Source organism: Phaseolus vulgaris, chromosome 3, assembly GCF_051622355.1.
Source record: "Phaseolus vulgaris cultivar YP4 chromosome 3, ASM5162235v1, whole genome shotgun sequence".
Taxonomy (NCBI): domain Eukaryota; kingdom Viridiplantae; phylum Streptophyta; class Magnoliopsida; order Fabales; family Fabaceae; genus Phaseolus; species Phaseolus vulgaris.
The window spans coordinates 32,476,035-32,490,347 of record NC_143500.1 but is presented as its reverse complement, the minus strand read 5'-3'; the positions used below and the strand labels follow the sequence as shown (position 1 = coordinate 32,490,347).

At 35.4% G+C, this 14,313-nt stretch overlaps 1 protein-coding gene and 1 non-coding gene across 2 annotated transcripts; both read left to right on the top strand.

Moving 5' to 3' along the window:
* Positions 1-4,788: 4,788 nt before the first annotated feature.
* TRNAA-UGC (transfer RNA alanine (anticodon UGC)) lies at positions 4,789-4,861 on the top strand. Its single transcript has one exon. It is a non-coding gene; the product is annotated as a tRNA-Ala (tRNA).
* Positions 4,862-5,019: 158 nt separating this feature from the next.
* On the top strand, positions 5,020-14,086 carry LOC137807060 (ARM repeat superfamily protein). The gene is made up of 21 exons (XM_068607502.2): positions 5,020-5,185; positions 5,269-5,444; positions 5,566-5,733; positions 6,025-6,135; positions 6,216-6,293; positions 6,896-7,092; positions 7,178-7,238; positions 7,519-7,593; positions 7,717-7,794; positions 7,918-7,980; positions 8,051-8,134; positions 8,211-8,386; positions 8,928-8,967; positions 9,060-9,203; positions 9,335-9,454; positions 9,544-9,759; positions 10,249-10,416; positions 11,058-11,742; positions 12,139-12,350; positions 12,614-12,749; positions 13,535-14,086. Exons 1-21 carry the CDS (start codon positions 5,041-5,043, stop codon positions 13,690-13,692), a joined length of 3,291 nt encoding a protein of 1,096 aa, XP_068463603.2. The 5' UTR covers positions 5,020-5,040; the 3' UTR covers positions 13,693-14,086.
* The last annotated feature ends 227 nt before the right edge of the window (positions 14,087-14,313 follow it).

Genomic DNA, 14,313 nt, shown 5'->3' with positions numbered 1-14,313 from the left:
CAATTAACAAACAAAGCAATTAATCAAAGCTAAGCAAGTAACTAACGTAAACAATTAAGCAAAGCTATACAAGTAGTTAACGTAAAGCAAACTAGCTAAGCACAATTAAAGATTGCTAATCTACAAAGCTTTAAACTACACATTTCCTAGGTGAGGCTTCTAGACACTTTGAGCCTTTGAAGACACACTCACCGTCTACACGTGATTAATACACTAATTAGACAAAGGTTAAGTGTAATCAAACATAAGCAAGGTAAAGCTAATGTGGTTGCGGATGCTCTTTCTAGAAGACACACTTTGCTAAATGTTTGGGATACTAAATTTTTAGGATTTGATCACATAAAATAAATCTATAAAGATGACCTTGATTTTTCTCACATATATCAAGTGTGCTCAAAGGGAGGACACAAACTTTTTCATACATGATGGTTTTCTCTTTAAAGAGAAAATACTTTGTGTTCCCCAAGGGTCCTTGAGGCAATCTCTTGTTAGAGAGGCGCATGAGAGTGGTCTTATGGGACATTTTGAGGTAGCTAAGACCTTAGACACGTTGCATGAACATTTCTTTTGGCCCTACATGCACAAATCCGTACATAGCTTATGTGATCAGTGTATAGCATGTATGAGGGCTAAGTTTAAGGTGCAACCTGATGGTTTATATACCCCTCTCCCTATCCAGACATGCCTTGGGTAGACATTTCCATGGATTTCATTCTAGGTCTTCCCAAGACATCAAAGGGTATGGACTCTATCTTTGTGGTAGTGGACCAGTTTTCTAAAATGGCTCACTTTATTCCATGCCACAAAGTAGATGATGCTTGTTTTATTGCAAATCTCTTATTCAAGGAAGTTGTTAGTTTGCATGGGCTTCCTAGAAGTTTGTATCTGACAGAGATTTTAAGTTCTTAAGTCACTTATGGAGGACATTGTGGGGAAAACTTGGAACTAAACTCTTGTTTTCTACTACTTGTCATCCCCAAACTGATGGTCAAACAGAAGTGGTAAATAGGACTTTGGGTCAAATGTTGAGGTGCCTTATTTTCGAGAACTCAAGGGTTTGGGAAAACTTGATCCCTCATATTGAGTTTGCCTATAATAGGGTAGTTAATTCTACTACTTGGTTTTGCTTTTGTTATATGCTTGTGGTTCATCATTAGGTTCGTCATGTCCACCATTGACGTTTACCTCATTGCCATTTCCATTCTACATTGCATTCCATCTATCACTTTATATTGATTTTTCATCTTTGCCTTTGTGAAGTGAATCTTCACACTTACTTAACCATTTGGTTAAGTTTGTGTTCAGTGGGAATCTTCCTTAGGTTTCACCATTACATTGTTAAAATCCTAACTCTAAGTAAAGTGTCACCATAAAATGGAACCATATAAAAATCAACTCACATCACGGTCCAAGTCTTCAATACAACGAGCACTTTGGAAACGAGGATCAAGAGATAAATAAAGAGGGAAATTGTCTAACAAGGTCGGATCACAAACCGAAGCACGAACCTTTATGAAGCGGCCTTTGGAGTTTTTATCAAAGGATTGGAAGAGGGAAAGCAAACCTCTCCCAGACATGCTATTTAAATAGGCCCGAAGTTGTCTTCTAGAGCTTTTGAACTCAGAGAAATAAAATAATACATTTAAAGTTGGCCAAATGCCGAATTGGGAACACAAAATGACGAACGCTCGGATAAAAGCCTAGTTGTTTGGATGCAACTGGGCGAGGTCAACGTTGAGCTCGGTCAAGAGCTCCTTCTCAAAAATAGATAAGGGAAGACATAACCCGAGTTTGGTAGAAGGTCGTATAAAAGAAACAAAATGGCCCACTTAGGTCGGATGACTCATCACAACATACAAGCATCCTCCCCACACACTACGACATTAACCAAGTTTTCATCAGTTTTGCTCAAACCTCTAGATTCTCTCAACTCCCTAATCTTTAAACGGGTTGTAAAAATAGAAGTTTCCTTTATTAATTATTTGTTGGCCAAAGTAATCCATCTTAAAAAAGAAAACCAAAACATAAAAAAAAACAAATGCAAGCGTTTCAGAGAAATAATATAGCCAAATAATCCAGAAATAATATAACATAATCCAAATAAAGTGATAAAAATAGTAAAACCATCGTTAATAAAGTGCTAATGAGTAGATTAAAGGGTGAAGATGTACCTGATTTACGGTGGAGCATGGTGGAATGCGGTGGCATGAAGGCAGCGAAAAAGGAGTTATTTTTCTCTGAGTTTTTATGAAAACGGGAAAAGTGAAGAGTGGGAGAGAAGTTAAGATTTTTATTTTTTGAAAAAAAAAAGTTAAACGACAACTTCCCCTAGCCGTTGATGATAGGACACATGTCCATATCACAACGATGGGATGAACGTGTCCCATTGGATGACGCTTTGAAATGCGTAAACCAACCACCCTATACGCCAACGTCTTTTCATGTTAGGCACAGGCAAACCTCTTCACCTTATCCTGCTCGGCTTGAGGCTGGGGGTTGTGTACTGTTCGATCGTGATCAGGTCAGGACTCGATCACTTAAACTATATCTCTTCGGCCCACTAAACTCGGACCCAACAAACATGGTTAAACCCAAATGAGGGCAGGCCCAATGGTATTAAAGAGGCCGATTTTGACAAATAGCGAATACATTAACGTTACGTGCTAAATTAACGAGAAACAGAAAACAACTTAAATATTTAAATACAATTGAAACAATTAATTAGATTCTTTCTTGACACAAGCTAAGCGAAACAAACAACAAAGACGATACTTTGTACATGAACACCCCTAAAATAAAGGAGAATATATTGATCATTTATGATGTTGTTAATAACTTCCAAAGAAAGATCTATAAGTATTATAAAAGGGCCTTAAGACCCTGAACAAAGGTAAGCATTATGCCATGCAATGCACATCGCACTCATATTTTTTTTAATGTTCACATTGACTTGATCATTTGGGGATTGTCAACAAGTGGAGTTCCTCTCATTGTGATCTTCAAGCATCTTAAAGCTACAGTCTTGAAAGGTTGGCCTAAAAACCACCTCTAGGACCTGAGCCAAATTTGTTGGCGAGAACACCCAGATACGATTTATTTAAAAATTTAAAAAACCATGAATGAAAATAAATATTTATTCATAATTAATTCATATTCTTTATATAAAATTTGCCCAAATTCAGAATAAAAGAATAATCTACCCATTTATAGAAATTTGAAACCAAATCACAGTAGTTTTGGGAAAAAATTCGACTTTTGTTGTGATGAGTAGGCAATGTGTTTGGCAAAGGCTAGGTGAAATATTGGCAGAAAATGTTCAAATTATTTATTACTAGAACTTGGAGATGATATTGATATTTGTATAGAATCCAACACACTTTGCACTTCCCAATTCTCATATCTTTCCCCGGTAATTGTTGTGCAAGAAAGAGGTGAAGAACATACATACATTGATATGGAAAACAAATTCTAGTATTAACATATTAGATATAAACAAATCAAAGCTGCAAATATTTATTAATTCGATAAAGAAATTTTGGCACCTTATGCCATGTGTGTCCATACTATGTAATAACGCTAGAGGCTTGACATCTTTGAATCAACTACAGCACAATAGAAGACGATGCAAAAGCTTATGGTTTTCAAACTATAATGTTTTTTTTTTCTATTTGTACTAGTGAAGGTCGGACGACTGATTACATGTCTCGGTCCCCATCACTGGATCGACCGATATCATGTTCCGCTTCAATGGGCCGACCGACATCTCAAATTCAAGTACGCTCAAGCAGAGTCAGTAAAGTTAAGTGTACCAGTGAGAGTCGGACAACTGATTACATGTCTCGGTCCCCATCACTAGACTGACTGATATCATGGTCTGCTTCGATGGGTCGACCGACATCTCAAATCCAGTTACGCTTAAACAGAATCAGTGAAGCTAATCCACGATTAAGGACTAGGTAATGTAGCCCTAAATGTAATCCAACTACCTAATCTGGCCTAATAAGGAAAGTCACTAAGGTAATATAAATAGCACACATTCAAAGAATCATGATCATCATTAGGTAGAGTACTCTAACAACCGAATGTCGAATACCTTTACTCACTTGAGCGTCGAAGTACCTTTTGCAGGTACCCTCATTTAGTGTTTACAAGAAGATCGAGAGCCGAGGAGTCTGGATTACGAGAAGACCGAGGAATGGAGCGAGAAGAGGAGAGGAGAGGAGAGGAAGGAGCTTGTGGGGTGAGTAATTGAAGAGTAGTACGACCGACCGACATGAAGAAAGAAGGTGAATCCTCTCCCCAACCCTCATACGAGAACACTATTTGTCAAAGGAAATGATCAATATATATTGTTTCTGTTTCGATTAAATTGATTACTATTTGTAAAACTAAGAAAAAAGTTTTGTGTGTGTGATATTCAATTTGAGAGACATGGAGCTCAACCAATTTTTACAAATAAAAATATGTGTAATACGTTCGTTTGAAAAATATTGTATTCAATTTTGTGCTCATTTTAATGATTTCCAAATTCCAACCATTCATCTTATAAATATTATTATTTTAGATATAAAATAAATTGTTAAAAAATAAAATTACCTACTTTCTATGCGGTCAAAAGTTTTCAATAGAGTTAATGACTGCTTCTATCATGATTGATATGATTTCTATGGTTAAAAAACCTTATTTTATATTAAGATAATTTAAAAAAACTTTAAAACAGCATCTTTTTAACAGAACTATAAATTATAATATATGATTTATATATTTGTTCGTGAGGATTATCAACACGGGGATGTAGCTCAAATGGTAGAGCGCTCGCTTTGCATGCGAGAGGCACGGGGTTCGATCCCCCGCATCTCCATTTTGCTAACTTTATTATTTTGGAAAGTAAATTACATCCTTTTTTTATTCCTCTTTTCGGGAAAAGGCGGAATCTGCCGTATAAAATGCAGACACATTCCCGCCAATATGCAAAAGAGCGGGTGCGCAAAACTAGGGTTTCTGTTCAAGAACTGCGAAGCACCTTCAGCTGCATTGACCATGGCGGAAGACCTTACTCAGATCGCTCACTTGCTCAACAGCACCCTCAGCCCCGACGTCGCCGCCGTCCGTGCCGCCACCGACTTGCTCGACCGCCTCTCCGTCAATCCGCACTTCCCTTTCCACCTTCTCACCCTCTCCACCGGTATTAATTTCATTTCCCTATTCAACTCCTCCTTCCGGAGAGAAAAGAATCGTGACGGTTCCCGATTTGTGTTTTCCGAACAGGAGCAGAAAGTCAAGGCCAGAAAATTGCCGCTGCTACCTACCTCAAAAATCTCACTCGCCGTAATGTCAATAGCTCCGGCGAAAAGCCTTCGAACGTGAGCAAGGAGTTTAAGGAGCAGCTGATGCAGGTTCTGCTTCAAGTCGAGTTCTCCGTTCTCAAGATTCTTGTTGAAGTGGTATGCCTATAGTCATTTTCGCTTTTTAACTGCTTATGAACTGTGTTGTTTATATTTATGTGTTCTTAGGTATGTATATGTATATTTGAATCGTGACTGATGAGTGATTCTTTGGCTGCAGTTACGCCCCATTGTGATAGCTGATTTTGTTAAGCAGAATTTGTGGCCCGAGCTTGTGCCTAATTTGCAATCTGCTATTCAGAATAGTCATCTTATCAGCTGTTCAAACACTAAATGGAATACTGTAAATGCACTTATTGTTCTCCATGCTCTTCTTAGACCTTTCCAGGTATTTAAATTTTACATGTGGTTATGAGTTTTTGAAATTTCTGTTATTTGTTGTAGTTTGTGATATTCTGATTCTGTATTAAAGGAATTCTGGTCACTGATGATTTGTTGAAAAATTTGTTCTACTTGTTGAGCTGATGTGTATAAAGAAGGGAAAATAACTAGTCACTGATTTCTGTCTTGCATGTTCAATGGCATATGGAAATTCAATTTTTTAAACTGTAAGTGGATAAGATAAATGGTGGGCTTTGGTACTTTTACTTATGTTCAAATTCACTCCTTCATCTTGCAGTATTTTTTGAATCCTAAAGTAGCCAAGGAGCCAGTACCGCCACAGTTGGAGCTTATATCCAAAGAAATTCTTGTGCCCTTGCTTACTGTTTTCCATCAATTTGTGGAAAAGGTGTTGTCTTCTTATTATTCGCGTTCCTCACCTTTTTGCACGAGTTTCACTTCTGAGTGATTTAATGACGTTTGGATCAGGCTTTAATAACCTATGAGAGAGCGGAAAAAGAAACTGAGAAAGTCCTTCTCACTATATGCAAATGCCTACATTTTGCAGTAAGTATTGACATATAAAAGTCTACACATTAGTTATTTTCTGCATTAATGTAAAAATATCCAATCACGGTGGAGCTAAGCCTATTAAATGTTATTATCTGAATGTCATTCTTCAGTTACCTTCGGGCTGTATTGCTTGTGATGCATGTACTCTTGTGGTGTAACTTTACTATTAAATTCTGATAAGTCTACTGCACGTCTAAAAGTTGGCCTTTGATGCTATGAATTCTTGGTTTGTCAGCTTCAAGTGGAATGTATGGTGTCCTGATGGTAATTTGTCTCAATTCGATTGCACACTGACTATTGTCTTTTAATAATAATGAAAATTCAAGTGTGTAAGAGAGATAGATCTATTATTCTCCTCCAGTTTAGGTTACTATTGTACTTGTTGAAGAGAATTTGGTTCTTTCAGTGAAAAGGAAAATTTCAGTAAACGAGGCACCTTAATTTTTTCTCTTTTACTAGTTTTTATTTAGTCTAAGACTTCAGACTTAATTTTTTTCTCTGTTCTTGACATGCTTAATTCTTTTTTGGTACTGCTATTTAATATCCTTTTTAAATTGATGTTTCCTTTTCTTTTTACTTGACATTTCTATTTGTAGGTGAAGTCCTACATGCCATCGACATTGGCTCCTCTACTGCCTTCATTCTGTCGGGACCTAATGAGCATTTTGAGTTCTCTGAGTTTTGATTGTGCAGTCACTCAAGATGATGAATATTTGACTAGATTGAAGACTGGAAAAAGAAGTCTGCTTATTTTCTCTGCCCTTGTCACCCGGCATAGGAAACATTCTGATAAGTAATATGGTTCATAAAGTGTTTTTTTAATTGAATATAAGCTTTTTTTGTTATTATATATTGAAACATATGCCCCTCATTTTCAGGTTGATGCCAGAAATTATTAACTGTGTTTTAAACATAGTCAAGTTTAGCAAAAATACCAGTGTAAGATATTTCCATTAATTCTTATACTTAATAACTGGTTAGTTGGCCTGAGCAAGGTTATGATTTCTAATTTAGCTCTTCGTCAGCCAGAATTCTAAAATACTTACAGTGCCTTTCCTTAAATTGTTGTCTGCTCAGCATTGTATTTATTTTCCAAACTTTTTCAAAATCTTTAATTATCTTTACCTTGATTCTGGACTTGTCTTACCTAGATATTTATTGTTATCTTTCCTCATATTTTGGGCATTCCAAAATTTGAACTGTTATGTTCCTCTTGCAGCAACTTCCTTTCCTGTCAGAGAGGCTTATGTCCCTAGGTTTTGATGTAATTTCAAATATACTAGAGACTGGGCCGGTATGTTTTCTGCTTTTATTTTTCTAGTTTCAAATTCTTTGAATTCTGAAATATGTGAATATTTTAGTGAGCATTTTCTTCAAAATATTCATCTTTGACGGGGTTCAATTTAATTTTGTGCAGGGATGGCGGTTAGTTTCTCCACATTTTACAACTCTATTGGAATCTGCAATATTTCCAGCATTAGTAATGAATGATAAGGTCAGATTTAAAAAAAAAAAACTAACATGCATAGTTTTTTTTGCTTAAGTGGAATAAATTAGTCAAAAACTACTTATTATATGTTTTTTCTTGTTAATTTCTTATGAAAATGTTGATGCATAGGACATGTCAGAGTGGGAAGAAGACCCAGATGAGTATATACGGAAGAATCTTCCTTCAGATATAGTATGAAAATTGATCTGTTTGTCTTTTGTTTTCTTAATGTTAAGATATTTCTGACCTGAATTTATATTAGGATGAAATTTGTGGATGGAGAGAGGATTTATTCACAGCCAGAAAAAGTGCAGTAAACTTACTTGGTGTTATTTCGATGTCAAAGGTTATTACTTGATAAAGATTGGTTAATGTATGGCTTAGTTATTACCATGGTTCATTTTTGTCATTATTGACTGCAGGGTCCACCAATGGAGACGCCCACCAACAGTTTATCAGCTTCATCCAAGCGTAAAAAAGGTCAAAAGAACAAAAAAAGCAATCAACGCCGCTCTATGGGGGAGTTATTGGTGCTTCCATTTTTGTCCAAGTTTCCCATTCCTTCTGATTCCAATTTGTCTACGAAAATATTGAATGAGTGAGTTTTATGTATGCTTCACATGTTAAGTAAATTCAAATTATATTTTTAAGATCGATGACCTGATCTATGATAAATAAATACTTTCAATTTTTTAGTATGTTTTTGGAAGCCTATTGACAAAGCAATAATAGAATTAGCAGCATGAGTATGCACGTCCTTTCTTTTTAAATCACCCCCAAAAGGATATAGCTGAACTTGGTTCTTGTTTGATGTAACTTTTTGTTGAAGAAATATTTGCTTTCAAAAGCACTCTCAAAAAACTGCCAAAAAAAAAATATTTTCACAAATTAAGTTAATTTAATCAAACATGAGGCTAATCAATTGTGTTTATAGCTATAATGAATTTACACAAATGCCTTGTACGTTTTTTGTTTGATAATGCCTTTCACTTCTCTTTCTTTTTTCATAAAGAACTTTGATCTCTTTATTAAAGAGGACAAGGTTCTTTGTTGTGTAGGTATCCTTACCCTATAGTGGGCTAATTTCCTTTCTTTATGACTTTTTCTACATTTTCTTGTTACATCTTGAATTATGGCAGTTACTTTGGTGTTCTTATGGCTTATGGTGGCCTGCAAGATGTGAGGACATTTCTTCTTTTGTTCAACTATTCATCATTTTTTCTATGATAATGTACAAAAAGGAGTTTTAAATTCTACAATTTCTTGTACAGTTTTTGAGGGAGCAAGAACCTGAATTTGTAACAACCCTTGTTCGAACACGGATTTTGCCACTGTACACTGTAGCTGTGTCCCTACCATTTCTTGTTGCAAGTGCAAACTGGATACTTGGAGAACTAGGCTCCTGTCTACCAGAAGTAAGACAAAATGTCAATTAATCTCAAGAAAAAATTTGATTCAAATTGCTTATTAATATACTTTCATGTTACTGTATTGACAAAATGCTTTCAACAGTTAGTTGATCCCAAGTTGTTTTGTGTCTTTTCAGGAGATGTGTACTGATGTATATTCTCAGTTGCTTATGGCATTGGTCATGCCAGATAGTCAGGGCCCTTCTTGCTATCCAGTGCGGATTTCTGCTGCTGGGGCAATTACCACACTACTTGATGTGAGCTTTTATTTCTCTGATTTGTTTTGGACTGGGATGTTCTTACACTTTTCTCTTTCACTAATTTCAGTTCCTGTCTTCTTTTTCAGAATGACTACATGCCACCCGACTTTCTACCCGTTCTCCAAGTAATAGTCGGTAGCATTGGAAAGGATGAGAGTGAGAGTTCCATCTTATTTCAGCTTCTCAGTTCTATTATGGAAGCTGGAGATGAAAAAGTTGCAGTCCATATTCCACATATTGTGTCCTCAATAGTGGGTTCAGTCTCAAAATGCTTAACTGTCAATATGGAGCCATGGCCTCAAGTATGTTGATCTTTCTTGTGTATTTATTGGTTAATAATCAATTCTATTCGATTCACCAGATAATTCCAATACATAATATTAATAACATTAAATCTGGATATGCTAAATATGTATAACTTTATTTCAAGGTTTGTTGAATATTCGTGACAAGAATCCTTATGGTTTTCAGGATTGGATTTTAACGATTTGAGTTGGATGAAATTGAAGACCTACTCACACTATTATCTGCTAAATTGGAACATTGCTCCTATTTGTATGCTGTAGATTGTTTCTATAGCAAAATATAGTCACTCATGAATAAACTATTTTCTTCCAAGATAACATTGAGTACACTGTTTTTGTGTCTATAGTGATGTGTTTGCCTTAATTGCTGAGTTTTTTTTTTCTTAATTGCTTTGTTTGTGGAGGACATGTACGTTTCTTGCTTTGATGTTGAGTAATTAGGCCTACACACGGGCTAATTTTGATGTGTTTATGTATGTACAATAGGTGGTTGAACGTGCAATTGCTGCTCTGGCAGTTATGGGTCAGACTTGGGAAAATTCGAGGCCTGAAGAATCTGAGGCTCTTGATAAATGGACCATGGATCACGTGACAATTGCTAGAGCTTTTGCTACACTCTTGCAGCAGGCTTGGCTTACCCCTCTATGCACACTGGTTAGCTTGAGTTCCTTTCTAAATTGATATTTGATTTTCTTTACTTTATGTAGGGAAAGCAAAAAAGAGAATTTGAATGGGTTTGATGAAACTCTGATTTGTGATGATCTATCTTGTCACATTGTATTTTCTTATTTTCATCTCCTCAAATGTTTTCAGTGATAACAATGATGATCTCTCTTACTACATGCACCTTTTCTAGTTTGGATTTTTTTTTTGTTGCTACTATACTTTTGAGTATATTTTCTTACACTTGAGTGTTTGTGCTGATTAGCCGTTCCATGCTTTATGGTTTGTCTATCAGATAATAATTTTCTTAAGTCTTTTTACATTATATTAGAATACAGTTAAATATGTTTTTAGTCATGGAAATGCTTTTTGTTCCTAAAATACATTGTTTCTTTTGGTTCCTCAGTTATGACAATGTAATGTTTCCTTATTTCTGTAAATGAGTAGTCTGAAAGGGGAAATGTTTTGTGAAGGATAAGGACTATTTTTGACACATTTCCACGAGTGCTGGATTAAATTTAAAATGACAATTCTTCTTTTTAGTGACAAAAATTTAAATTTTACGATATTTAACCCTATTAATATATATTGTCCTTTTAAAAGTTTTCTTACGTTTTCCTGAATTTGATAAGGATCAAGAAGACGAACAGCAAGCTCCCCCCTCATCATGCGTAGAAAATTTGTCAACTTTGCTACAGTCTGTGTTGCTATCAATTGATGGAAATCACATGATTCAAGAGCTCAAAGTATCAGAGATGGTGTCAGTTTGGGCTGAAATGATTGCAGAGTGGCATGCATGGGAGGAATCAGAGGATTTATCAATTTTTGAGGTGATTAAGGAAATTGTAAATATAGATCGCAGATATAGGCTGAACAACTTTATTGTAAAAGATATGCCACCCCCTCCAGCTCCACCTGTTCCTGAACGTTCAATTGTAGAAGGCATTGGGGCTTTCATCACTGAGGCAATTAAGCAATATCCTTCTGCAACATTTAGAGCTTGCTCATGTGTCCATATATTACTACATTGTCCAACCTACTCACCTGAAACTGAAGGTGTTAGGCAGTCATTAGCTATTGCTTTTAGTCAAGCAGCCTTCTCTCGCATGCTGGAGGTTCAAAGCACACCCGGTGCTCTTTGGAAGCCCTTATTGCTTGCTATATCTTCATGCTATTTGTGTTATCCTGATATTGTAGAAGGTATCCTGGAAAAAGGTAAACATGGAGGTATCACAATTTGGGCTTCTGCTCTGTGCCATGTATCCAGTAGATCTTCTGAGCCTGGTCTGACGGCCGAGTTGGAGATGAAGTTAACTGGTAAATAGTTTCTTTCAACCATTACTAAATTACATAGTGTTTGTTTTTCCTTTTTTTAAGTAATAGTCTACCCTGGCTATTTATTTATTTGTCTTTATTATTACATGCTTTCTTCATTGTTTACCTTCTAAAATTGTTTCAAGCAATTTAGCTCAATGCCATTCTATTGTTTGTGCTGGAACTCGAAGTGATGATAGTTGTAAAGAGAAATCTTACTAATCACGAAAACCTGCATGATTCTTGATTGTACTTGTGCTTTTAACTCATGATTGAATTGTCAACTATATATTGTTTTAAGGCTACTGTTTATCTGAGGTTTAAGTTCTAGCAGTCAATGAAAAGTTGAAACTGTTTTTTTAACAAACTTTTGTTAATTTCTTTCTTGATGAAATTTAGTCTTGACATTGGCCCGATTGATTGAGCAACTTCTCAAACAAGGGAAGTCAGGTGATGACATTCAGAATTGCTTTACTTCACTGATGGAGGTATCCATACGATTGAAAGAAGTACGTGATGGGAAAGATGAGCATGGTACTGATGACGCTGAAGATGACAGTGACAATGATGAGGATGAGGATGATGACACTGACAATGATGATTATGATGAGGTGATTTTTGGAGTGCTTTCACACTAGAAAATGCTAGCAACACTTTATCTATCACACTCTTACTATTTCAAATTTGAAGAAATCAGAAAATTGTGTGGGTATCACTCCATATTTAATAAATCTCACTCATGATTTTGTTCGGTAAATTTTTCCTAATATTGTGTTGCTAACACTCCTCATATATCTCATTTTTTTAGTAATATTCGTCCTACATAGCATATCAATATGTATCTCTTTTTTTGGTGGTTTGTATGTTTCAATAGGACTCTGGGACCGAGGAATATGAAGAAACAGAAGAAGAATTTCTTAACAGGTATGCTAAAGCTGCTGAGGCTTTGGAAAGTGGTTCAGCTATTGAAGAGGGGGATGATGAAGACCAGGAATTAGAGCTGGAAATAGGTAATCCTTTTCTGTATATGCATATGGGAATATGTCCTTAAACTACTTTTTGTTAAACATGCATCACCGTTAAAACACTCCAATTTATTCATGAATATGGTCATTGCATCATTATAATTAATCTGGATTTTTGAGGCGGTTGCATCACAGTGGTCAAGAACAATTTGTTCTTGAACATCATTGTTAGAAATGAAGTTCACAAATCTCATTGGCAAATATCCCTATACCAACGGGTATCACCCAGAACCAACCCGGAGATATCCGCTCTAGCTGGGCATGGGTTTTATCTGATTTATATATATATATATATATATATATATATATATATATATATATATATATTGAACGTTTAATAATTGAATTATTTAAATTATAAAATAATTCAATAGCAAACATAAAACTATAAATTTAACTAACAATAAAATATAACTCTTAACTTTTATTTTTTTGTAAGTTAATTTTTCATTATTATTTGAATTGAAATGTAACTAAAATTGGGACTTGCGACGGGTCTTGCGCAGATTTACCTAAATATGAAAAAACTTGACGGAAATGAAGATGCATCTTACACCCGTCTCTTGTAAACTGCTCCCCTTCTGTGGGAACGGGGTGGGTTTAGCTAAACTGCTGTCAACCTGACTCGTCATATCTTGACTAACTTGATGCAGCTTTATTTGCTATATGTGTCTCCATGCTGTAGTTTAGGCTGCTTGTTCACAATTTTATCATAAATGGAATTTTTTACCGTTTTTAATCCATCTTCTGTTGTCATGATCTGAATACAGGTCAATTAGTGGACATTGATGAACAAATGGTAATATTATCCTTGATCGACAAGTACCATCATGTGCTAGTACGAGGACTGATTTTGCCATCGGAGCTCGTCGTTAATTTTCTGAATGCCTTCCCGGTGTACGCGTCTTACTTCAATCAATACAGATAGTCATCGTTTGTTTACATTGTTTGTAAATGGGAAATTTCATTTTAAAAAAAGTCGGGGATTTGAAATGTGTGCACAAAGGATTTTTTTTTTTTTTCATTTTTGGGGTAGGGTGTTCTGGAAATATCTAGATGCTATTCATTCGTTGATTAGTACTGTCCAATTATTCTTTTAATTAGGGAGTGGGGCTAGGCTTTGTTTACAATCTGGGGGTTTTCATGAGAGTTGAGGAAGCATGCATGAGTTGCGAAAATGTATACTGGTGAACAAGTGTCTAGATTTGAGTGGTTAATGATTTCTGTTGTGTGATGGTTGTTGTGTCAAAGGAATTGGATCCTCTAGAGTTTAAATTATTTTGAAAACAAAAGGTTAAGTGTTTTTGATAACTTTAAATTTAGCTGGTATTGAATTGTTACTTTCAAAATTTTGCTAATTTGGATGACAATAATTCTGACACTTTTCAATTAATTATATAGACATTAATATTTAGCTATATGATTATATGTTAACATTACTAGTGGTGCTAATTTATTAGTGTCACATGATATATCCGTAAATATTTGATTATGATTACATGCCAATATTATTAATTTACAAACAGTAAAGCTATTTTTAATTTCATGA